Source organism: Eurosta solidaginis, chromosome 1, assembly GCF_040869045.1.
Source record: "Eurosta solidaginis isolate ZX-2024a chromosome 1, ASM4086904v1, whole genome shotgun sequence".
NCBI lineage: Eukaryota > Metazoa > Arthropoda > Insecta > Diptera > Tephritidae > Eurosta > Eurosta solidaginis.
Genome location: NC_090319.1, coordinates 329,520,282 through 329,548,060, shown reverse-complemented (window position 1 = coordinate 329,548,060; position 27,779 = coordinate 329,520,282). Strand labels below are relative to the sequence as shown.

The 27,779-nt window shown below is 37.4% G+C and overlaps 1 protein-coding gene across 1 annotated transcript; it reads right to left on the bottom strand.

Annotated features, from left to right (window-relative positions):
• Positions 1 to 3,105: 3,105 nt before the first annotated feature.
• Positions 3,106 to 19,354, bottom strand: Pex11c (Peroxin 11c). The gene is made up of 4 exons (XM_067773097.1): positions 19,125 to 19,354; positions 6,708 to 7,072; positions 6,556 to 6,612; positions 3,106 to 3,582 (listed from the first exon to the last, which is right to left on the bottom strand). Exons 1-4 carry the CDS (start codon positions 19,188 to 19,190, stop codon positions 3,369 to 3,371), a joined length of 702 nt encoding a protein of 233 aa, XP_067629198.1. The 5' UTR covers positions 19,191 to 19,354; the 3' UTR covers positions 3,106 to 3,368.
• Positions 19,355 to 27,779: the final 8,425 nt, after the last annotated feature.

Genomic DNA, 27,779 nt, shown 5'->3' with positions numbered 1-27,779 from the left:
ACTCTGTAAATCTCTGACACAGATATCAATTCTACACTCAATTAAATTTTTTTTCCGAAATTGGTATAATTTTCCGCCATAGGAATAAAATTTTACATATCCATGAAAATTAATCTCAATGTTATAAGAACTCATATAATAAATTGAAGAAAAAAATTTCTCTGCTTATTGCAAAAAACCCCTTCAATGTTTATCTTCTGAGGAGGGTTTTTTTAGTATTTACTCCGTACCCGCGGCCACCGAAAATTCTGGGTTTATGCCCGGGCAAAGCAATATCAAAACTCTAGAAACAATTTTTTTCAATTAGAAACAAATTTTTTTAATCGGGACCGCTCCTCGGCAATGTTTTGCAAGCACTCCGAGTGTATTTCTGCCATGGAAAGCTTTCAGTGGAAGCTCATCTGCCTTGCAGATGCCGTTCGGTGTCGGCATAAAACAAGTAGGTCCCGTCACGCCAATTTGTAGGAAAAATTAAAGGGAGCACGACGCAATTTGGAGAGAAGCTCGGCCTAAAATCTCTCCGTAGGTCATCGCGTCTTTCATCTCATCTATTCGGTACTTTGCATGTTGGCAGCCGGGACAAAATTTTTGAAGTGGCCTAATTAAAACAAGTTTTACTAGAATAACTAAAATAGTTACCTTGTTTGATAAGCGGTCAAATATTAGCATTTTCCCTATACTTAAAAAAAAAAATTCTTTACTTTTCAAGAAAAATCGTAAATTACCTTAAGTTAAGAGCATTCTTTTACTTCAGTGAATTACTGCGACGCAATCAGTTACGGCGTCCTACAGAATCCGGCCCTTAAAGTGGAACCATATTTTATTAGTCATAACTTCTGAAAGGGTAAAGACATTTTAACCACTTTTGTTTTGAATAAATGGTAGAGCTTCAAACTTTAAGCTCTTGGAGAATCACACATAGTAGTAGTATTTGCATAAATAGTTGGGATACAAACCTTTTAGGTCATAGTGCATAACGTATCTGAAAATTGAAAGTGGAGAATAGTGGAGAAACACAATTTTTATACCCAGCTGTACTTGTACACAGGGTATTATAACTTTGATTGGATAACCGTAGGTTGTACAGGTATAAAGGAATCGAGGTAGACTTCCATATATCTAAATCATCAGTATCGAAAAAAATTGATTGAGCCATGTCCGTCTGTCCGTTAACACGATAACTTGAGTAAATATTGATATATCTATAATCTTGAGATTGGTATTGAAAATTTGCGAAATCGGATGATAAACACGCCCACTTTTTATATATATATCATTTTGGAAAACCCAAAAAACCTGATTATTTAGCAAATAATACACCTAGAATGTTGCAATTTGACGTGTCGACTGATATTGAGACTTCATAAAAATTTGATTTTTTTTAAATGGGCGTGGCACCGCCCACTTGTAATAAAATCATGTTTACAAATATTATTAATCATAAATCAAAAATCGTTAAACCTATCCTAACAAAATTCGGCAGAGAGGTTGCCTTTACTATAAGGAATGCTTTGAAGAAAAACTAACTAAATCGGTTAAGGACCACACCCACTTTTATATACAAGATTTTTAAAAGGGTTGTGGACCAAAATAATAAGCTATATCTTAGCGAAAAAGAGCTTTGCATTGTAATGAATTTACTGAAATTCATCTTATTTACAACCTCCTGCTAACGTTCGTATCGCTAAACTGTTGAGTAAAATAACTCCAATATTCAATAATGCAAAATGGTCTTTATTGGACTACTTTGAAAATGCTTCACAATAACATCTATACTTCGCAACCAATAGCGTGCTTAAATCAAACTGATTGCTCATGACTCAGCTAGTTCTGCTTTTATACTCTTCGGTTTCCTCGTTCGCATATTTCTAGGCGTTTCTCCTTCTAGAATTTATTAGTTCAGAAATATGCATGTGTATGTGTGAGAACTACTTTGGTGATGATTGCATACTTTTATGAGTGTCTCTGCGCTGCTGTATGTACATATGTGTAGACATAATGATTGATTTGTTCATGTAGATACAAGTGACTGCTTAGTATCGGCTTAGAGATGATAGTATCCCTTAGTGTTGCTAATATTCGTCACAGTATCAATAGAATTTTATTTTCTAAATTGAATTATAACATTAAATTGGAAAACACTAAACAATTTTGAAATAGGTGTGGCACCGCCTCTTTTTTGTCTAAGCAATTTTCAATGTTTCGGGAGCCATAACTCGAAGAAAAATTTACATATCGTAACAAAATTTGACGCGTCCAACGCTTTTATTTAATGGTCTGATCAACGCCCTAGATTGATGAGGAGTGTGATGACTAGTACCTAGGACTTACCTAATTATTTTCTAGCTTTTAGTACTATTATTATTTCATGTAAGTATAGTTTTCAATAAAACCGTTTAACTTAAAAAATTTTTTTAATTATTTTATTTTCAAGTTTTTAGTCCTTATTTAAGTGCCTATTATTTCTCATTCTATTTAGTTCATTTATTGACTCATTATTACAAGGACTCTTTCCTGACAATTTGTTACAATATAAGTCCTCAATACATAATACTCCTTCGAAAGACTTTACTCGACTCTGCGCCACGTATGCTTGTCCCTCCTCCAACTCCAAAATATTTTGATGTCACTTCTACCGGACTGTATGTAATATTTGTTCCAAATACGGACCAAATCGGACCACAAAATACGATTTTTTTGAATATCTCGATATTTGCGCCACCCAGCGGCGATTTTTTCATAAGTTGCTTTCTATTCTTGTATGTATTATGTGTTCCAAATATGAGCCAAATCGGACCACAAATACGATTTATGTGAATATCTCGATCCTTGCGCCATCTAGCGACGATATTTTTCGTATTATTGCATTGTCATCGGGTTCTGAACTATATTCGAAGTTTCAAGCTTGTTTCTTATCGGGAAGTTACTTAAATTTTAATTACAAAATTCGTTCACAACGGCCGGCCGTCAAGTCAACCTAAATAAAACCGTTTAAAAAACACAGCTATTTTGTCACCTACTCAGCAGAATGCATTAAAACAAACTTGTATGTGAAAAAAAAAAATATATATATATATATTTCTTCAGATGCATTGTACTTGAATATGTATGTGCAAAGATATTACATTCAAGTGCATAGTACAAATACTCACTACTTACTAAATTTTATTTTTATCTTATATAGTAAAAAATATTAATTGCACTATCACATGTTACAATCTTAAAGACGAGCTTGCATTGTCATTTAATATCTTGATTTGCACTGCTTGCGCAGTTTTTAATATTGTCAAGAAAACAAACTTGACGATGTCTTCAATTTTCAGCTCCCTTACCATCGTGTATCTGCAGGAATTTTATGTGCTTTATACTCATTCATTTAATCGCCGCTTCGCAAATATTTGATAAATACCAATCGCTGCGGAGAGCGTACCGATTGCACCCACTTGAAATGTGGATAATTTGCTACCCCAAAGATAACCCTTGGGCAGAGTACTGACAGCATGAGTGAAGTCAAGCGTAAGTCTTAGTACGGAAAGTAGCTCGAGGCGATGTTTTTTCAGTAATTTATTATCTATTTGTGAACTGAAAAGGAAGATAAAATTTTATATAAATAAAGTGGCCTCAATTTATAATTAACTTTAAATGTGATTTCCTTCAGCACTGAAAACCTAGGTATAAACATTTGCAACGTTCGATCGACAATCTTCGATTTGTAAAAATAACGTGGATAACAATGAAATGATTATTCAGGCGCTCTCATGTAATTGACGTTTTGCCTTATTCTAAGCAGATCGGCATGCAGATTTTAGAGGGTTGCTGCTAGAGCTTGTAATATTCGATTAATCGAATATTCGAATGCTCTAATATTAGATTTTCAGAATTCGATTAGTTGCAATCGAATAATCGTAAATTGGCGATTTTTCCCTAGGTGGATTTAATTGTAATCCAATATGCTATATAAAAGGTAATCCATTGATGCGTTTTAACACCTTATACACGTTATACTAGGACCAAGAAAAACAAAAAATATGGGACACTTTTTTAGTTTCATACAAATTTTTCGAGAAATAGGTGTTCAAAGCTATCATATAAGCCGATGGTTATTCATCACAACTCGGTGAATTGCGAGCGTATTTTTCTTCGTAGAAGGGTCAGATGTATAAACTTCTTCTGTGTGTCTTTTGCTATGGATATTCGCAATGAACACAAAAATACTCCCAGAAATTGGGGAAAATTTCGATTTTTTGAAACTGTTACCAAAACGATAATTCTCGAAATTTTTGTATGTTTACTTACGTTTTCCTCACCAGAATCGGATATTTGAAAAAACATTTCTAGGTCACACCAATTCTAAGATGTGCTATTCAAATATTTCGATATTTGGTAGACGATCAAATTCAACAAAGAAGATATATCTGGTTCATACATGGCATATACGTAATAAATAAAAATCTATAAGGTATTCGAATATTCGTTGAGTTGCAATAATACAAATAACATAAAGTAATCAACTATTCGAATAGTGAAATTCCATTAATAAACGTACAGAAATCTTAAATCGGATACTCGATTAATCGAATCATTCGAACAGTTTTAAACTTTTAAGCTTTAGCCTTTGAATTCTACTACGATTGGAGCCGATTTTACTTTGCTTTTCGAAAAAGATTATAAATATAGATAAAAAAAATTAGATAAAAGGATGTGCGTAATTCGACGACGAGCTAAAAGCTGCCAAATCCGTCCAGCAAATTTTTTAGCGATTCTGGACATTAAACACACACTTTTCTGTTACAACCATGTGCTGAAATTGTTCTCCACTCTATCAGAAACAAAAAGTAGCTTTGAGTGAAAAGTAGAGTTAGCAGCTTTTACCGCATCGTCGACGATATCTTGAGTTCAGATAAGCTCGTGGACGAGATTTCGTGAAGATATCTCAGTTTTTGCTCAAGTTTTTGTGTTAATGGAGTGTAGTTTGTTGAACTGAAACAAGTAGACCGTAGGCACTTGGTATGTATTGGGGGAAAGTATCGAGATATTATCGATATTTTATTCAATACTCGGTAAAAGCTATCGGGGATGGAAAAGTCGAGTATTTTTTAGGAAAAACATTGATACTCCGCTCTCAAAACTCGTATAGTTCCATTGCTAGGCAAGACAAGGAAAGAAAAGGAAAGAAACAATTTAAAACTATTAATATCAAGGCCTAACGATTTTTTATCTACAATTTATCGGATTGTTACCGAAAAGTTATCTCATTAATATTGATTATTTGGCCAAAAGTTATCGATATGTTAACCAAAAACTTTGGAAAAGCTAACAATTTATTATGGGAGTTACCAAGTTTTTATCGACATGCTCTTGATTTATTATCCCACAGTTATCGATTTTTTATCAAAAAGTTTTTGAGTTGCTATCGAAATGTAAATATGTCTTATCGAAAAAATAACGATTACTTATCGAATAGTTATCGATACGTTATACAAAGGTTATCGACTTTTTATCTAAGTACTTCAATTTTTGGAAAAGTTATCAATTTTCTATCGACGACTCAACGGTTTGTAGTTAAAAAGATAGCGGTAAAACTTTAATATAAAATCGATGACACATCTCCCTGCAACGACTCGCACTAGCACAGAACTATAAAATTAAAAAACAGTATTGGAACTAGTTCTGCCCGTTCGCAATGCCTTAAACAGGCACTTTAAAAATGGCAATAGTCCCCTTTTACAGGTCGCATTCTTAACTGGTTCTGGTCGCAGCCTTTGATTAATGAATTCAAATACATACTCCTCAGGTTTCAGCGCTGTTCAGCATCCGATTAGCACCAGTTCGGCGGTAGTTGTTAAACCTCTGTTGCGAAACTGTCAATTTGAGTTACTGTCTCTCATATTCGCTGCAGGGCTATAACCCGTCGATAATAAGTCAATAAACCAATAGGAAACCGATGATTCGGCTACATCAAGCTGATAACAAAGCGATAACTCGACGATAATAAAACAATAAATTGGAAGTATTAAGAAATACATTTTCTACTGTTGTTGTTGTTGTATTAACGATAAAGACACTCCCCGAAAGCTTTGGGGAGTGTTATCGAAGTTGATGATCTTTTGCCGGATATAGATCCGGTACGTCCCGGTAACAAAGCACCATCAAGGTACTAGCCCGATCATCTCGGGAACGATTTATATGACCACATTAAACCTTCTAAGTCATTCCGCCCTCCCCACACCCTAGTTCCATGAGGAACTTGGGGTCGCCAGAGCCTCGGCTGTTAATGAAACAGGATTCGCCATGGATAGTTGAGGTTGACAATTGGGTTGGAGAAGCTATATATTGCGCTGGCAACCCCTTGAGAGGGTTGCGCTACAAAACCCCTTGAATCAATTTGGTATTTTAGTCGGTATATTCTAAGCGCCCTACCCGCTGGGGGTCAACTTTTCTACTCAATTGGTCCTTTGCATAAAAACGAACTAATTTTATTTATATGAAAGGTATCGAAAGACAAATATTTTTTTAAACACCCTAATAAACATACACACAAACTCATATACTCACTTAGCAACTTGCGCCGCATTCACCTTTTGTTGATTTAATGTGAAATTGCGTAATGTTCTATGGATAAATAAATAAACAAATTAATTGGCTGGCTTAGCAAAATCAAATTAGCTACGAATTATAGACAATATATCTATATTTGTTCCATTTACCTCATTAAGTTCAGATAAACGGAAAGTACCCATAGTGTCGAATTAAGCACATCCCAAGCATCCGCATTTTTTACATCGACTATATTGTGTTCGGAAAGCCAACAAATTTTCTCTACTGGATAATAAAGTAAGTCAACAACATTTGCTGTGACTCCCAATACAGCCATAAGTCGATCTGGCTCCTGAGCACCCAAGCCATATTCCAAGGCATACTGTATCATAGGAATATCATCGATTAGACGGAGGGTAGCACGTGCGCCCGAAATACGTGAACTTGTAATGGCATAGCGCTTCGCCAAATCGGGATTACGTGTGGCATGATATCCAGCTATCAATTTGGCGCTGTAGCAAAGCGCTTTCATTACCTGGATTAGAAAAAAGGGAGAACTTATGTTATGACCATCAATAAACTAAATGTAGATTGTGTAGGCACAAGCTTTTCATAAAGCATTCTTGAACATGAACTGGAAGCTCATACAGTGTCAGCACTAGGCTTGAATCACATTACAGCTCAAGTGGATACTAGCATATCTCTCGAAGGATTGATAAATATCATTTCGACATCTTTTGGGTATTGTGTGTAGCTGTCAAACCGAACCGCTGAAAAAAAGCGTTATATGCATATACGAATGCCACCATTTTGTAATCGTTGAAGATCAAAAAGTTGGGCGCATCGGAGAAAGGAAGCTGCTCATAAAGATTCAGCTTATTTTAGTTAACAGCAAATACGACTTACTGCGTATGTACTACAACGAAAAGCCCTCATTGCATCAGCAAGATCAGGTGAAAAAGAACTTGACGAAGTACTATTTATTAGATTTCGCCCTAACATTTCACGGGTAATATAAGGAAGCGCCATCAACGCACAAGGCAGAATGACAATAGGGCCTTGCGACGTCTTCCACAGTGACCATACCGACATAGTCAAGGCCATGTTTTTATACTCAGCTGAGCAGAGCTCACAGATTATATTAATTTTGTTTGCATAACGGTACCCCGTAACGGCATAAAATAATCGAGGTAGATATAGACTTCTTTCTATATATCAAAATTATCTAGGAGAAAAAATAAATTCATTTAGCCATGTCCGTCCGTCCATCCGTCTGTCCGTAAACACGATAACTTGAGTAAATTTTGAGGTATCTTAATGAAATTTGGTACGTAAGTTCATGGGCACTTATTTCAGATCGCTATTTTAAATGAACGAAATCGGACTATAACCACGCCCACTTTTTCGATATCGAAAATTTCAAAAAACCGAAAAAGTGCGACAATTCATTACCAAACACGGATAAAGCGATGAAACTTGGTACGTGGGTTGACCTTATGACGCAGAATAGAAAATTAGTAAAATTTTTGACATTGGGCGTGGCACCGCCCACTTTTAAAAGAAGGTAATTTAAAAGTTTTGCAAGCTGTAATTTGGTAGTCGTTGAAGATTTCATGATGAAATTTGGCAAGAAAACGTTCTCCTGTTACTATATGTGTGCTAAACAAAAATTAGCAAAATCGGATGACGAACACGCCCACTTTAAAAAAAAGTTTTAAAAGTCATATTTTAACAAAAAATTTAGTATCTTTACAGTATGTAAATACAAGTAATGATATGTTGCAACAAAATACAAAAATAAAAGAAATTTTAAAAATGGGCGTGGCTCCACCTTTTTTTTCATTTAATTTGTCTAGAATACTGCCATAAGTCGAACACAAATTTACCAATCCTTTTGAAATTTGATAAGAGCATAGCATCTATGACGATAACGGTTTTCTGTGAAAATGGTCGAAATCGGTTGCACCCACGACCAGATATTATAAACAGCCGACCGTCTGTCCTTCCGTTAACATGATAACTTGAGCAAAAATCGATATAATAAACTCAGTTCAGGTACTTATCTGAACGCACTTTGTATTGGTAAAAAATGGCCGAAATCCGACTATGACCACGCCCACTTTTTCGATATCGGAAATTTCGAAAAATTAAAAAAGTGCCATAATTATATACCAAATACGAAAAAAGGGATGAAACATGGTGATTGGATTGGTTTTTTAACGCAAAATATAACTTTAGAAAAAACTTTGTAAAATGGATGTGACACCTACCATATTAAGTAGAAGAGAATGAAAAAGTTCTGCAGGGCGAAATCAAAATCCCTTGGAATCATGGCAGGAATATTGTTCGTGGTATTACATAAATAAATAAATTAGCGGTAACCGACAGATGATGTTCTGGGTCACCCTGGCCCACATTTTTGGTCGATATATCCCAAAACGCCTTCACATATACAACTAAGACCCACTCGCTTTTAGAACCCTCATTAATACCTTTAATTGGTACCCATAACGTACAAACACATTCTATAGTCTCCCCTGATCCATCTTTATGGTGATATCTCGAAAAGGCGTCCACCTATAGAAATAAGGCCCACTACGTTTTAAATAATCATTAACAGCTTTCATTTGATACCCATATCGTACAAACACATTCTAGAGTCACCCCTGGTCCACATATATGACGATATCTCGAAAAGGCGTCCACCTATAGAACTATGGTCCACTCTCTTTTAAAATACTCTTTAATAATTTGATACCCATCTCATACAAACACATTCCAGGGTTACCCTAGGTTCATTTTCCCACATTGTGATTTTCCCTTATTTTTTCTCCAAAGCTCTCAGCTGAGTATGTAATGTTCGGTTACACCCGAACTTAGCCTACCTTACTTGTTTAATGTAACATTTATTTGCGAATATGTTAAAATAAAAAAAGTTACTGACGTGAAAAAATTAATGCTTGGCGACTTTAATACAAGGATGGGCAAGGGAGGTGTCCTAGACGGTGCAATGAGGTCATATTAAATATTTCCCGAGATGGTCACTAGCCCGACCATAATGGTGATTGTTATCGGAACGTATCGGATACATATTCGGCAAAGAACAATCAACATCTTAAACACTACCCAAAACCAACAACAACAACCTGTTCGTTGAGAGCAAACTTCGAACTGACGATGTAGTCAAGCAGTGGACTCCATAGGTTACTAGCGAACAGGGAACACGTTCTTACCATGATTAATGCCGAACTTCATTCGACTTTAAGGATGCTGCCTACAGGGCCCAACTGCGTGCGGACACAGCAACACGCGGTGTATGGAAGAGCTACCGTGAACCGAAGAAAGAAGATATACGACTTCCTAGAATAAAAAATATTTCGGAGTCAGCGTAAGTGCGAGAAGCTGATAGCTGAGTTTACAGAAAATTGCGGGATTAACGGAAGATTTCTAGATCGGTGAAAATTTCGTCAGGAATGATAACGGCGACCTGCTACCTGGCGTATATAGCGTACAAAAGTTATGGAGGGAACTCTTGCTAACAAGTGATACTTTGAACTGAGTAGACAATTCAAAAGTGAAGATAAACAAATATCACGGACGGTGTCGAGGGAAGATGAAGTGGCGACCCGGTAAACAACATACAGAGCGTACTTAAATCATGGAGGGAATACTTCTCATCTTTGCTAGATAGGGAGGGACATAACAAAACTCAATTCTTATAAGGCTTTGACAAATTTCCGGTGAGAAAAATAAAAAATATAAATCGCGGGTTCGAATCGAGCTCGAGAGCTAACAATAATTATTTTATCATTATTATTGTTATAATACATTTTTTCTTAATTGAAAAAATTGTAAATTTTATTCAAATCATCCTAAAATTAATCGCAAAAATGCCGACGGTAAGAATTACATGCTGAGAGCATCATTTAAATACCAGACATACTCGGCTTTATTTATGAGTTTTATTTTGATATTATTTCCAACAATTTTGAAACTATTTTGAAAAATTTGAGATGCGCCAATCCCTAACTCTTCCTAGAAATTGTTCTTACTTGCTATTAAATAATAACGAAAATAATGGCTAGACAAGTAGAGCACTTCAGTGCATCAGTCATGTATGCAGTATTACACCAATAGTATTTTGTAATAGACAACATAATTGCAACCTCATATACCTTGTAATAAAAGAAGCCTTAAATGCTGCAAGTTGGAAGAAATAAGTAATAAAGGTAAACTTTTAAAGCCGTTTGACAAAGCAGCTGCTGTCTTATGTGAGGATAAACGACCCTGGAAGTACCGTGAAATAGCCCCCAATATCATAACGAAATTACCACAAACCGATCCCGAACTGACCCGGAAAGAGCCCAAAATAGTGTAACGAATGTTAGTAGCACTGAGCGATGCTATCGTGTCTAAGCCGATGCTAAGCAGTGACTTGATGCACATCAATAATTCAATCATTATGTATCTACATAAACGAATCAATAATTGCGTCTACACATATGCACCATGTACGTGTACGAGCAGCGGAGAATCAATGCACAAACACATGCATATATCTGAGATACTCCTGAAAGTATGCAATGAGAGAAGCTATAAAATCGTGCAATTGTAGTTACAGCTGAGAAATTTGAGAGCTGATGGAAACTAGTAGATTCTGGAAATGGAAGCGCCTAGAAGATGCGAACGTTGAAATCAGAGAGTATAAAAGGCAGCAAATGTAGAGGCGCTGGAATTCAGTTTGATTTGAGCTATCAAACAGTTATTGATTAAGCACGCAATCTGTCGGGCAATAGTAGAGTTTCATTTGAGCTATAAATCAGTTTGGTTGTTAAGCAAGCTAGTTGCAAAGTATAAGTGTGATTGTGAAGTACTTTAATAAGGGCCATTTTTCTATTATTCAATATTGGAGTTATTTATTCAACAGTTTAGTGATTCGAACTTAGCAGAAGAAGGACAAATAAGAGGATTTGCAAGTAAATTCGTTACAATAGTATTCAAAACCTTTCCGAAATTACCCCGAATCGGTCTCTAAATGATCCCCGGCAGAATCCTGAAATATTTCCCAAGATCATCAGAGAATGATCACAAATCGGTCTCGAAATCATCTCAGAAGAACGACGAAATAGACCCTGAAATGGTGCAGTGATCACAAATTAATGCCGGAAAAAACTCAAAATAATCTCCAAAACCATCCCGAAATTACCCCGAATTGGTCTCTAAATGACCTCGGGAGAATCCTTAAAGATTTTCTCAAGATCATCAGGGAATGATCACAAATCGGCCTCCAAATAACACAGAAGAACCACGAAATAGCTCCAAAAACCATCCCGTAATGACAATGAAATAGTATCTCAAACCTTCTGGTAGTGACCGAAATTATGCCAAAATAACTACGGGAGAAAATATCATACCTATTTTGCTGCTCTGCTGCAAAAAGCTTAACATTCTTAGTTATTATTTTGCTTTTCTTCGCGCTCTAAATCACGACGTAGCCTATATACGGCCCAGAGCGTTACTTCTATTTTTTATGCAATGGCTCACAGCCGAAACAATTCAAGAGCATATTTTTCATGGCTACTGCTGCTCTGGGGTCAATTCCCTAACTGTAAAAAACTGAAAAATGTACACGTATTGAAAACCCAGATATAAACATAGGTTTAAAATGAAAAATATTGAGCCTTTATGCTTAAAATTTACCTCTATGTATTTTTCAAATTTCGAATAATCGTTCAGCGGCGATTATTTCGATAATCGACAACGATCAATTATTCGAATAATCGACGATGTGCGATTATTCGATTTTATTTAAACGAGTTTCGACAATCGAATATTAGAGAATTCGAACGTTCGATTAAACGAATATAACGAGCTCTAATAACTAGCCTCTATTAAACTCAACAAAATGTTCATTGCGCGAATTTTTTCTTATAAGATGTAAAATTTTTAAATATCTTTTCGACAACGATATCGCTTAGAAATGAAACACCCTTATAAGAATAAATATTTGAAAATGTGTGTGCATATGTCCACACAAAAATGTATTGTTTATGTAACCTATGTATATCTATAATATAGACACTAGAAAGATTCTTAGAAAACTTATGCAAATAAAATTTTTTGCCAGCGACCTCCGCTAATGATAGTTTTTAAATTTTCATCCCCAAAAATTTAAGACTTTGGGTTTTTGAAGAACTGTCTTAACTATTTGAATGTGTATGTTATATATGCCCTGTGCGAATTTACTACGATAAAAACCACTTTGAACGATAATCAACTTAACATGGAATAATGCATTTTTTAAGCTTACGATATAACATCAGAAGATTTACGAATTTTAAAATTCATCTATGCACTTAATCAGAATGAGAACTAAAATGACTGGCATTCCTAGTCAAACCTTTTAAATATACTTCCAATTTTTTCTAGCAACATTCCTTTATTTTGAACTTTTTAAAAATATTGTTAAGATCCCTGTTATTTGCAATCGAAAACACTTTTTCAAACGGATAACTACATATGTATGTAATTATTTGGTATCAGCATTTTTTAGGTAGTAACAATGGCTCACACTTGCTATTGTTATTATCAATTGCGAATATACCAACATTTCAAATTTTGTTACTTTTTTAATGCAAACATTGAACGTTCTATATTTTATTAAAAGGAAAGCACACTTTTTATATGTACTTAGCAGCATTTTGATTTTAACACTTGCATGTTTCAGGTAAGGGGGCGACGATAAGTATGTGCTTTAGGGTGGGTCGATTTGTATGGACGAAAGTTAACCGATATCGCGCCATCGATTTTTCGATAGGATTTGGGCTCTGGAAAAAAATTTTCCACTACACATACCCAAAAAAAAATAATTTTCGAGCCTGCGAAATTTCATTTTTTTTTTTACTTTGATTTTTAAGGTTTTTTTCATGACCTACTAAAAAAAAATTTCATATGTATACCCTGTCCGACCCAAAAATGTCCGCTAAAAACGTTGTGGATAACAGCTTTTCGAAAAAAAAAAATATTATTTTATTTTTTATTTATTTATTTTTTTTTTTTTCAAAAAACTGTTATCGCCAACGGTTTTAGCGGACATTTGTGGGTCGGACAGGGTATACATGAAAATTTTACAATCAAATGAAAATTTAAGAATTCATGAGCTTAACACCGGCTTATAATAATTGAATTTCAATTATTATGTTTTCTAAGAGAAACTGAAAAGAATGAAACATTTACTGGCATATTGCTATGGAACCATTTCGAAAACCGCCAACAACAATGCTTTTACCAAACCGCCGTGGTGTTGTGGTAGGGTGCTCCGCCTACTACACCGAAGATTGTGGGTTAAATTCCCGGACAAGGCAACATCAAAAGTTTAGAAAGAATTAATTTCGCAAACACTTGCAGATGCCGATCTTAGTCGGCGTAAAACATGTAAATAGGTCCCGTCCCGCCAATTTGTAAGAAAATTAAAGGAGGACGACGCAATTTGGAAGAGAAGCTAGGCCTAAAATATCTTCGGAGGTTATCGCGCCTTGCATTTATTTTATTTTTAAACGGTTTTATTTAGCTTGACTTGACAGGCTAGCCGGCACGAATTTTGTAATTGAAATTTAAGTAACTTCCCGATAAGCTACAAGCTTGAAACTTGGAATATAGTTCAGAACCCGATGACAATGCAATAATAAGAAAAAAGCTCCGATAGGTGGCGCATGGATCGAAATATTTAAAAAAATCGTATTTGTCGTCTGATTTGGTTCATATTTATTTCAATAAAAAGCGGTCTGTGAAAAAATTGCCGCTAGATGGCGCAAGGATATAGATATTCAAAAAAATCGTATTTGTGGTCCGATTTGGTCCATATTTGGAACACATAATACATACATGAATAGAAAGCGACCTATGATGTCGGATTTTGCTCATATTTGGAACAAATATTACATACAGTCCGGTAGAAGTGACATCAAAATATTTTGGAGTTTGAGGAGGGACAAGCATACGTGGCGCAGAGTAAAGTCTTTGGGAGGGTTATGTATTGATAATTTAGATTGTAACTAATTTTCAGAAAAGAGTCCTTGTAATAATGTGTCACTAAATGAACTAAATAGAATGAGAAATAATAGGCAATATATAAAGACTGAAATCTTGAAAATAAAATTATTTAAAAAAAATTTTAAGTTAAACGGTTTTATTGAAAACAATACTTACATGAAGGAATAATAATACATAAAAAGTATTTTTTAATTATTTTTTTTATACCAAAAATTTTTAAATTGTCATACTATTCATACTCATCATTAGTTGGCGCTTAACCGTATGAGCATTTTTGCCAATTGGGAGTACCAAGTCTTCCTCCAGCTGCCTCTCCCAACTCAGTGGAGTTCTTCCCCTTCCTACGCTTCCAAACCGAGGTGCCGACTGAAATATTTTTTTGGCCTGAGCTTCTTTGTCTATTTGCATAACATGACCTAGCCAGCGAAGCATTTGGGCTGCACTATCTTCATATCAGCTCATCATCATACCTCCTTCGATAATCGGAGAAGACCATAAATCTGTTACGAGTTTCGATCGGTATAGAATCGACTATTTGTCGATCCAGTCTTTTTCATTCAATTTATTATAAGCAATTTTCGAAACTTTTTGTGTATAGATAACATACTCTTTGTCCATTATAAAAATAATCGGTTATCAGCCCTCTACTATCTCCTGCAATCGTCACTCGCAATGGGAGGATTTGTATAATATTGTTTATATCATACCCAAAATCAATAACGCTACAGTTAACGATGTATTCATAATGTATAAATGTTGGCCTAGATTAAAAGCTGTTAAGAAGTGTCGAATACACACCAGGAGCGTTTTCAATAAGGAAAATTTATATAAAGATACCTATAGCCATCATCCAGTAAGTTTTCTAGCTCCGTATTACGCTCAATTCTAACGGGAATGCTCTGGATCATTGGGAGACTTGAGGAGCAGGGGTCGTGACCACATGCGTTGTGATAGACAGATGTCGCCATTGTGTTTCAAAGCTAAGCGGCGCCACCTATTTTTGAATTAGTAAGTTTATTAATGGCAGCGTAGCCAAACTAAAGATAAGAAATTAACAAATTATCTGGCTCACAAATTAAACCATATTTCTATCTGGATTTATCCGGTTCAAATCTTTGTTGTTGCATTTATATGCAAAATTATTTATCTGGCTCATGATCTTTGCGATGGCTTTTACAGCCATGAAATTACCGTAAGACAAAAAAATAGTTTATTTTATATTTTTTTAAGGATCACCCTAATGTGTACACATAAAGCTGCAGACATTGGAGCTTTATCGGTAACCGTATCGGTAACCTTATAACAGCTGATTCGACCAACCTTATGAGAATCAATGCAATCGATTATTGGTGCCGCTAAGGTCGTAACCGTATCGTAGCCAACCAATTGGTTTTTGGTTTACCGTCGCAACGATAAACAGCTGATTACGTTAGGGATACGACTACAGCGATACGACATACGGCACCAATGACTCCCGCTTAACTTGGACATACTCAGCTAAAGGGCGAATTAATGGTGACTTATAACCATAAAGCCATAACCAGATAAAACAGCTGATCGAACCTGTCTTAAGGAAATCAATGTAAGCGAGTTAGCGTTATGGTATGGCACCATTAATCGATTACATTGATTTCCATAAGGTAGGTTCGATCACCTGTTTTATCTGGTTATGGCTTTATGGTTATAAGTCACCATTAATCCGCCCTTAAAGCTGCAGACATTGGTGCGTTATCGGTAACCGTATCGGTAACCTTATAACAGCTGATTCGACCAACCTTATGGGAATCAATGTAATCGATTATTGGTGCCATATCGTAACGCTAAGGTCGTAACCGTATCGTAGCCAACCAATTGGTTTTTGGTTTTTCGCCATATCCATAACCTAAAAATATTTGAGTTGGTGAATTTAATAATTTTTGTAGATTTTTTCATTCTTTTGGATACGTTATGACTAAGAGACTTATTTTTTGTGGAATATGTTTGTAATTTTTTGCGTTTTCTTCATATTTATGAAATTTTCACGATTTTTAGGTTAAGGCACCATTAACCGATCACAATGTATCGTATAGAGTTACGTTAGGGATACGACTACAGCGATACGACAAACGGCGCCAATGACTCCGCTTTAACTCTGCTGTAGTCATATCGTAAACCGGCAAACCTATTGAGCTTTCACATATATAAAAAATACAATACAACATATATATATTCACATGCACCCATATGTACAATCATACAGGGATGCACCTTAACGTTAAGCTAATCGTTTATCAAAAAATTTCCACCGTTTCCGTTGAAACACTTCGAAATATTATCGATAAAGAAATTATCAAGATAAATTGTATCTCGTTTTTAACCGAAACGAAAAGCTTTCGTTAACGTTAAAAGCGTGATACTTTATGTTTGAATTGTGCTGGCAATGCTATAGCCATGGTGAAGCCGTAAGGTGGCAACAACGAGCGCACATACACACACAAACTCTATGTAATTTGTTTGTGTAATTCGTTGGTGGTAATGTCAAAAATACTCTGAGAAATGTTTGTACTGTCAAAATTCATGAGAAAAGTTGCAATCAGCTTGGCTAATGCTTTCACCTTTAATGACTCCGCCATCAATCAGCTTTGCCAGCATAGTTTGAAATTAATAATCAACATAAACGATTTGATTTCGTTTTGATATGGCAGAAAACGAAACGAAATCATTTCGTTAATTTGACGATCTTAACGTTAATAAACGAAACGAAATGACTTCGTTTCGTTTATTAACGTTGATTATCGTAACGAAATGATATCGTTTCGTTGGTTAAGCATGCCTGCAATCATATATGTATATTAGACTGGGTCGATTTATTAACCGATACCGCGCCATAGATTTTTCGATAGGATTTGGGCTCAGGAAAAAAAGTTCCACTACGTATACCCAAAAAAATAATGTTCGAACGTGCGAAATTTCATTTTTTTTTTTACTTTTTTCAACTTTGATTTTTAAGGGTTTTTTCATGACCTACTAAAAAAATTTTCATTTGATTGTAAAATTTTTAATTATTTTTTTTTTTTTTTTCAAAAAACTGTTATCGCCAATGTTTCTAGCGGATATTTTTGGGTCGGACAGGGTATACATATGAAAATTTTTTTGGTAGGTCATTAAAAAAAACTTAAAAATCAAAGTCGAAAAAAAGTCAAAAAAATTAAATTTCGCAGGTTCGAAAATTATTGTTTTGGGTCTGCATAGTGGAACTTTTTTTTCTGAGCACAAATCTTATAGAAAAATCGTTGGCGCGATATCGGTTAATAAATCGGCCCAGTCTAATGTAGATACATATGTATGTATGCTAGGCCGGGTCGATTTGTGGGGAGGCAAAAAAATCGCCCATTGCTCTGTGAAAATCATATTCTAGGGATCAAAATAAGAAACTTTGCCGAAGGAACCATACCTCTGAAACGAATCCTGATGTCACCACCTTTGGGTCGTAGGGGCAAATTTTGAAAAATCCCACTTTGAAATGCTTATGTTTTTTCTTTTTGGAGTTTATTTTTCTCTTTAGAAATTTATTTAGTCAGAACATATGTAAATGAAAAAATGAATTTAACTTAGTAATAGAAAAGAAATTAAAAAAAAAATATTAGAAATTATTTTATTCGTCCACGACCCTTTTAAAAATCTTTTATATAAAAGTGGGCGTGGTCATTAACCGTTTTCTTCTCTTTTCAAAGCATTACTTATAGTAAAGGCAACCGCCCTGCCGAATTTTATTAAGATAGGTTTAACGATTTTTGATTTATGATTAATAATATTTGCAAAATTGATTTTATCACAAGTGGGCGGTGCCACGCCCATTTTTAAAAAAATTTCAAATTTTTGTCAAAAGTCTCAATATCAGTCCACACGTCAAATTTCAACATTCTAGATGTATTATTTACTAAATAATCAGGTTTTTTGTGTTTTCCAAAATGTTATATATATAAAAAGTGGGCGGGGTTATCATCCGAATTCGGTCATTTTCAATACCAATCTATTCTGGGTCCAGATAAGCTCGTGTACCAAATTTGGTGAAGATATCTCAATATTTACTCAAGTTATCGGTTTCACGGAGAGACGGATGGACGGACGGACGGACATGGCTCAATCAAATTTTTTTTTCGATACTGATGATTTTGATATATGGAAGTCTATATCTACATATCTCGATTCCTTTATACCTGTACAACCAACCGTTACCCAATCAAAGTTAATATACTCTGTGTGCAAAGCACTCTGAGTATAACAACAAACATACTCAAAATGCAAGCATTGATACAATTTCACTCAACTAAAAAAATCTTTTAAAAAACCTGTTGTTCATGTTGGCAATATGAATGAGTTCCGGAACGTATCACATTGACTTAATGGCGTTGGCAAAGTGGTAGTGCATCCATTTATTTATTAATTTTTTATACTTCGTGGATGGATATTATTGAACTTAATTTAATTAAGAATTGCGGTATTGCATGTTTATAGACAATCACAAGTACAATACGGCTTTTTATATACCACACCTTATCTCGACCTCCATAACTGTCGATAATTTCACAAAATTCATTTACAAACTTTGTTGTAGACATGATAAAAGCAGATTATTTAAGTACTTTTTTTAAGACAATAGTAAGTGTTTTATTTGTGTGATATAATATTTAGTAATATGTATGTTCATCGACGTTCAATCCACTTAATCAACATCACACTTTGGTAAATAAACAATCAGCTGGCGAGGAATAAATGACTAGCAACTAACGATTGTCAAAATAAACTGGTAGCAAATTTGCTGTCATCGTCTGGAATGTGGTGAAAATGAAAAATTTGGAAAAAGACGACGGTCTATAAGACTTATTGCATGCCCTACAATAAATGTATAAGCGGACCCATTCCTCTTCCACACCATTTCCATATCCCTATCTTTAACCCTATTCCTATCCCACCATATCACCATCCTTAGCTACATTCCTTTCCCCATGCGTATCACTATCTTTATCAACATTAGAAATATACGCCGCCGATTTTTGTCGTTTTTCGCACGCCGCCGCCGAATGTCAAAAATATCGGCGCGGCGGCGGCGACCGGCGCGTTACTTGCTGTCTTTCAGTGAAATTTACAGCTCCGGCTCACGCTCAATTCTAACGGGAATGCTCTGGATCATTGAGAGACTTGAGAAGCAGATGTCGTGAAATGTGATAGGCAGATGTCGCCGCTGTTTTTCATTTAACTCATACGGCGAAAGGCTAAGCAGCGATATCTATTTTTGAAAAAGTAGGTATATTAAAGGCCGCGTTGCCAACCTAAAAAGAATTAATTAACAAATTATCTGGCTCACAAATTGAACCAGACTTCTATCAGGATTTATCTGGCTCAAATCGTTGTTGTTGCATTTACATGCAAAATTATTTATCTGGCTCAGGATTTTGCCACCGGATGATAACTACTATATTTTCTACTCGTTTAGGCCATTTATTGTTCATGTCGAAAATTGGTCGGATATGGTCGAAAGTGATAACAACGGATGCGCATCACTGCCAGTTATAAGAAACTAATTGCGAATTTCTAACTGTTAAAAAGTTATTTAGACAGGCGTTTTCGATGTCAGCTTAACACGGACTTTCATCACCCAATTCACCAAGTTATTAACAAACAAAACACAAAAAGAAAATTATATAATAAATTTAAATGCTCACTTTGCATGATTTTTTCTAAAAATTAATAATGAACGATGAATTCAAATAAAATGACACAAGCCGAACATGTTTTCAAATTGTCCTCAAGTTGTTAAAAAAGCAAAATACCCAAAAAAGAGGGCGATTTTTAAAAAAAATTTATATTGCGATTTGCCGAAAGAATAAGCGAAATTAGTGATGCAAAATCATTTATCCTTAATCCTGATTCTTACGTCATACTTAAGTTGAGGATATATTTACGTATGCGAAGGGTTTGAAAAATAACTTGGGCTTGCATTCAAACATCTGTTGTCTACAGCTGAAATGTTAATTTTGATTTTCACACTTCATCCCTCAACATCCAAGTTTCCCGGTTTGACATTTCCTAAAGCTGGCGGCCCTATGCAAAACTAGTCCCTTGGAGTGAATCACATTGATTATATATAGCCTATCACCTACACGTTGCGCCGCCTTTTACCAATGTGAATACGTAGGCACATATATTTACCAGGTGAGGCTTTGTCCTTCGCAAGAACACTGAAAGTGGTGCAGCAAAAGCTTTCTCAAGACAGTCGAACTAATGACCGTGTTTGCTTCTACCCTAACGTAGTGGACAGTCGAACTAGTCTGAAAACTGAAGCTACGCGGTCATCCATAATGAGCTCTTATATCATAAGGCCCGAAAACAGGAGTTAACCTAGAGCTTCTAGGAAAGTGACATCGAGGAAGTTATGAGTTCGAAGTCGCAGTCCTATAGCTTCTGTGCTTGCATATGGTGTGAGGGCCAGGAGGCGTGGTAACGACTGGCGGTCGAGGTTTCTACTGTTCGCATATTAGGAATTGTAGCTTATGAGGTGGGTTTTGTCGAAGGCTGAGGTAGCACTCAGTCAATCCAGGGTCAAGTAGAGGTCCCACAAACCCCCACTTAATAAGAACACAGTAGTTATGTGTTAATGACGAATACACACACACACACACGGCTTGAAGGGTAGTGAGGGTAGCAGCTTTCCGTACAAAGACGGCAGGGGAGGGTGGCGAGCGGCGGCTAACAGGCGTAGTAATAGCGGAGGGGTCGGTACGGTGGTTGAACGGCGATGCAGTAGCGGGCAGGATGGTACGGTGGTCCGGGTGCAGCGGCGGGATCAGCGCGGCGGCGGACGTCGGACAGTATTAGCGGACGGATTGGTACAGTGGTATGAGCGCAGTGGCAGGAGTAGCACGGCGGTTGGACGGCGGACAGTATTAGCGGACGGATTGGCGCAGCGGTATGTGCGCAGTCGCGGGATTAGCACGGCGGCTGGACGGCGGACAGTATTAGCGGACGGATGGATGTAGCGGTTTTCCAGTGGCGGCTGTTGCGGGCGGCTTCCGATAACGACGCTGTCTCAATGGCGGCGGTGGAGGGACCTGCGAGGAATGAATAAGAGTTCTGGTTAATGCCGGTCCGCCAGCTGGACACCACCGCCTCCATGCCCGCACAAATGCAGGGCTGGACGCGGAGTTGTACCAGCAGGAATTCCGAAGGCCGATCCATGGGCTGAGGTGGAGTGCACCTTACGGCACAGCGGTAGCCCCTTTAGCTGCTGGACCGGTCGACGGCCGGGCCGGGGAGGAGGGGAAAAGGCCGGATGCTCATAAGGCGGCGAGCCCCCCCAACCCCACCTAGCTGGGACACGGGCGAGAAACCCATAACGGCGACGACCCGTTGTTCCCGCAAGTGAGGGTGGCCCGTTCCCTGACAGCGCCTCTTTCCACTCCGTGGTGTGGTTGGCTCACTCGCCTCCAGTGCTGGCTCGCTAGCTGGACACCACCGCCTCCATGCTTGCACGATGGCAGGGCTGTACGCGGAGTTGTACCAGCCGGGTCTTTGTAGGTCGATCCGTGGGCTGAGGGGAAGTGCACCTTGACGGCACAGCGGTAGCCCCTTTAGCCGACGGGTTGCTCTACTGCCTGAGCCAGGACTGAGGGGATGGGATATATCGGCCGAACGGCGGCGAGCCCCCCTTTACTTGGCTGGGACACGGGCGAGAAAACCATAAAGGCGACGACCCGTTGTCCCGCAAGCAAGGGGTGACCAGTGCCGTGGCGGCACCCCCTTTCCCTCTGGTGGTGGGATTGGCTCGTTCGCTGGACATCGCTCACCCCGTGGTTGCACACTAAGGTAAGGTGCCGGGGGGCTGTGCACCAGCTCTGTCCTTGCCGGTTCGTAGACTGCGAGGCGAAACTGGGGCCCGAAGGCACCACGCTACGCAGCTGCCGAACCGGGTCGGCTGGAGCCTTAGCTGAGAGTGAGGGGCGGGGTAGCCCTAAGGCGGCGGGCCCTCCCCTTACTTAGCTGGGACACGGGCGAGAAAACCATAAAGGCGACGACCCGTTGTCCCCGCAAGCAAGGGGTGACCAGTGCCAAGGCAGCATCCCTTCAACTCAGCTAGTCAGGAGGAGTGACTGGGTTGCTTAATAAAGCAACCACTTCCTCTGACTAACCTGCGAGGAATGAAGTGACAACAGCCAATTCCTTCTCTTTTATACTGCTTCTGCTATGAGGCGAGGGAGAAATGAACCGCTAACTGGCTACCATAGCGGAATTATACAAGGTGGCAGCATGGTGACATACCTACAAACATAAATAAAAAATCGATGTACTTTGTTTTTGTAAATTCGATGGACAAATGTCAAAATCGTACGGCACCGGAAGTTGTTGTTTCAAATCAAATAAAAAAAGTTTATAATCAGTTGTTCCATGCTGCCACCTTGTATCGTTGCGCCATGCTGGCTACTGTGAGTTGGCGTACCGTGTGCATATTATTGTTATCGCCAAATGCTATTCGCATGCATTGGTATGTAGCTGCTGATGTTGAATACCTGTTAATGTACTATGTATGTATACTCTCAGGCGTAGGTGAAAAAGGGTTAGAGTGGGGGTATCAGGCGTAGGAGAAAAAGGGTTACAGTGGGGGTCATACTATTGTAACGCTACGTTACACGCTCTTAAAAACAGCCGAAAATACTGGAGGCGCCCTGTGCCACGAGAGTCATGAGTAATAATAGGCCATTAATAGCAACCGTAAGTCGCCTTTGTGCGTGTCCACCAAGGAGCCACAAATGATTTAAAGAAATTGTGTTCGCGACGATTATTAGGAGTTAACCCCAGGTGAAACTACGCTTTGCACGAGATATACAGACAAAAGTGTGACCATTTTATGTATCTCTATTTCTTTTCAGCAGATGCAGGAGTACCAATTCCAAAAACCGGGGTAGCCTCACTGGAGTAAGTGAACGAGGAACAATTCCTCCGCAAGGAGCTACTCCTGAAAATATTTGAAAGATCTGCGAGATTTTGTGACAAAACCCCGGATCTTTCCGAAATGGCCAAAACGCGGATTTCCTTAAATTCATACAAACAAAACCTTTCCTAAATATTATTTTGTAAATAGAAAAGTTAGCTTTTTAAAATAAGAACACCGGGCCGCCACCCACGATGCCGCCGCCGGTATATAATAGAGCCTACGCCGCCGCCGCCGATAAAGTGATCGGCGTAAACCTCTAATCAACATATCGCTCATTTACTTCAATAGTGCCATAACTCAAAAGTTACGTTCCATTGTGCCTTGAGCGAGATACGGATAGAAATTTAACATGCAAATGCAACAACAACGTTGTGATCCTGATATTTATCTGGTTAAATTTCTGATCCGTATAGCAGTTCTGTTCGTTTCGTTTTCTGTAGTAGATTTTAGGGCCGTTCCATTGGTTTATCGAGCTCTGGCTCTGGCTCAAATCTCATTGGAACGATCTGGATCAACTTTATGAGAGCTGGCAGCACTAATATAAAACATCTGTTTTGTAGAAAATAAGAAGAAACGTACACAAGACTTTAAGATACTGATAGAATTATTAGCATTTAAATAGTTTCGCACGTAAGCAAACTATTTACTTTCCTTACATCATCTTCAAGTTGTTTACTCTTTCAGTGTTTTTGCTTTTAAATATGGCGAGATCTTTTATGTATACACAAATGTACACGTATTTAGTTCAGTGCTACAATGGCTCAACTATATGGTTGGCTCATCTCACCAGCTGATTTTATTTTTTTCATTTCACTGGAGTAGGGATTGTCAGAAGGAAATAGCAAACTTCAAAAGAAACCAACGAATTTACAACATTTTCTTACTACTTACAAATTCTGCTAAGTTTTATGTTTGCATTATATTCCATTCGTCTAACACCAACACGCTAAGTTTGGCAATGTGAACAAAGGTATGTTATTGCTGTAGAGATGAGCCAACCATATAGTTGAGCCATGAGTGCTACCAACTCAAAAGTGGTTAGCTATCAAAAAATCTACTACAGAAAACGAAACGAACAGAACTGCTATACGGATCAGAAATTGAACCACATAAATATCAGGATCACAACGTTGTTGCATTTGCATGTTAAATTTCTATCCGTATCTCGCTCAAGTCTCACTGGAACGTAACTTTTTTGACAGCTAACCACTTTTGAGTTGGTAGCACTCATGGCTCAACTATATGGTTGGTTCATCTCTACAGCAACAACATACATTTGTTCACATTGCCAAAATCAGAGTGTTGCTGTTAGACGAATGGAATGGTATGAAATCATAAAACTTAGCAGCATTTGTATGTAGTAAGAAAATGTTGTAAATTCGTTGGTTTCATTTTAAGTTTGCCATCTCCTTCTGACAATCTCTACTACAGTGAAATGAAAAAAATAAAATCAGCTGGTGAGATGAGCCAACCATATAGTTGAGCCATTGTAGCACTGAACTAAATATGTGTACATTTGTGTATACATAAAAGAATTCGCCATATTTAAAAGCAAAAACACTGAAAGAGTAAACAACTTGAAGATGATGTAAGGAAAATAAATAGTTTGCTTACGTGCGAAACTATTTAAATGTTAATAATTATATCAGTATCTTAAAATTCTTCTTATTTTCAACAAAACAGATGTTTTCTATTCGTGCTGCCAGTTCTCATAAAGTTGATCCAGATCGTTCCAATGAGATTTGAGCCAGAGCCAGAGCTCGATAAACCAATGGAACGGCCCTAAAAACACAATTTTCCAAGAGAGCCATTCAAAAATTTTAACTGCCTGACCCTCACACCATATGCATATAAAGGCATGTTTTCATTTATATAGCACGTGCTAAATTTTTAACGGATCACGAAGATTTTTTATACAACATAGATCATGTTATTGGGTACGTTTATATGTTAAAAATAATAAATGTAAGGCGCGATAACCTCCGAAGAGATCTAAGGCCGAGCTTCTCTTCCACGTTTATATGTTATTAACTGAAAATTCATGTTTTTTGAGTTATGACACTATTAAAGTAAATGAGCTATATATATATCATAGCCAGATAAAATCAGTTTTAGACATATATATAATACTTCTATATCAATACCTTCCTATACCCTGCAAAAATCGCGAGTACTCCATGCATGCATGTATAGAGTACTCGCTATGGACCAACCGAGTACTCCAAAATTAATCACAATTCATACAAAAAATATGGTCCAATTAACATTGCGATGTCCTAGGACTGGACCATATACTCCAGCTTCGCATTACATCAGAGTAATCCATGGAGTACCCACAGTCCAATAAACATCGTGTAGTGATTACAATCGTTAAAAACGAGCAATGATCGGCTTACAATGTGTTCGTGTAGAAACATGAGTTGGTCCATTGCTGCATTACAGTGGAGTATAATGGTAAGTACTCCAGTGGACCACATGATCCAACGATTTTTGCAGGGATATTCCTAATGTGCAAATTTCCTGTCAACCATTATTTGCTGAAACTGTGCAAATGTATGTTCTGCGCATGCGCGGGCTTTGTTAGAGTTAGTGAATTGTAGTAGCGTGTGTAAAAAAAAGTATTAAAGGGGTAACAACAGGTCAGTATCCCCTTTACCCAACTTCTGCATACTAATTGTTATAAAATCTCTTTAATCGATTAAACAATGAAAAGGCCAACAAATACAATACAAGGCTTGATGTATTTAATATTTAAACATGGGCTGCAGCCCTACAAAGTACATTATTTACATAAATAGTAAAAAAAAAAAAACACAAGGCGAAAAATTCATATTTTTAAAATAAAAAAAATTCAAATATACAAGTTATCACACCCATATTCCCAATACCTCCAATGGCGCACCCTTTACTCACGTTGCCGTGCATGTGAGTTTGTTGGCCAATATAGAACTTTCGCTGACGTAGTCCACGCGCAAGCGAATGGTAACACAACACGATCAACAACGCGTGAGTAATGCAGCATAGGCAATATTGACGTACACACATAACTCATCGATTGCGAAATATTTGAAGGTGGTGGGATCTGCAACGTTAACATAAGTAGCGTAGAGTTAAAGGTTTCATGGGAAGAAGTAATTATGTTTAGAGTTAGTTATGATAGTGAGTGCCACCAGTGCAATAAATTTGTCTTGCGAATTTCAATTGAATTCTTGTGTTTGATTTAACCATTGGCGAACTGCTGGTTCGCCACAACTTTAATTTTTTAAAGGTTCCTATCCTGGGAATCGTAAGTGGCGCCCGAGCAATCGGTGCGAAGTGATTGTTCTAAGTGAAAGAGGAAGTGAACTAAAACCCAGATAAAGAAAAAACTGGTTAAAAAACAATAAATCTTCAACACGTTGAAAAAGTTCTAAGTGAAAAAGAGTGAACTAGCAAAGGGAAAATACAGATAAATACATTTTTTCCTTACGAAAATCTCAATAAGTTTCAACCAGAAAGTTCCAATGAGATATTGGATCTTGTGAGTATAAACTAATCCCTGCTGTATATTTCTTTTCTTATTTTTTCACAGAGATAAAACCATGGACGCAGACGAGGTGAAGAAATCGCTTACGGAACAGAATGGCACCATTAACGCCATACTAGCCCAACTCAAAAAAATTTACCAACGACTCAAAGGTGTAGAATCAAAGAACAGCGATGAATCCTTGTCTGGATTGAGTGATAATTTGGAAAGGCTAGAGGCCCAAGTGCGGGAAGTGCGAAGGCAGTCTTCGGACACCAGGGAAGAACTAATAGTAGAGCCATTAGTGAGTCCTCGGACAGAGAGTGAACTGGCGGAGGTCGCTAAGTTACCCGACTGTGTAAAAGAATTACAGGTATTCGATGGATCACGGGAGCACTACGGCTCCTGGGTCCATAGCGTCGAACAAGTTATACGTGATTATGAAATAGTGCGGCATAAGCCAATATACACTGCTATCTTAAGGCACATTAGAGGGAAGATTAGGGGCGCGGCAGATTCTGCGCTGCTGGTGCACAGTATCCTAGATTCGGACTGGAGGAGGATAAAGGAAATCCTCTCTCTGCATTACGCAGACATTAGGGACATAGAAACGTTAGAGCAACAACTGACACTAATGTCGCAAGGACGGCAAAAGATGTCCGATTTTTATGCTCAAGTGCAGAAACAGCTTTCTTTAATGATAAATACAATAAA

Bases quoted from the DNA above. Each gene is read 5' to 3' on its own strand.
- Pex11c (XM_067773097.1), bottom strand. From the start codon at position 19,190: ATGTCTACAACAAAGTTTGTAAATGAATTTTGTGAAATTATCGACAGT. The intron at 6,613-6,707 runs GTAAATGGAACA...ATTTATCCATAG, and splicing joins GTTTATCTGAACTTAATGAG to AACATTACGCAATTTCACAT. The intron at 3,583-6,555 runs GTGAGTATATGA...CTTCCTTTTCAG, and splicing joins AATGCGGCGCAAGTTGCTAA to TTCACAAATAGATAATAAAT.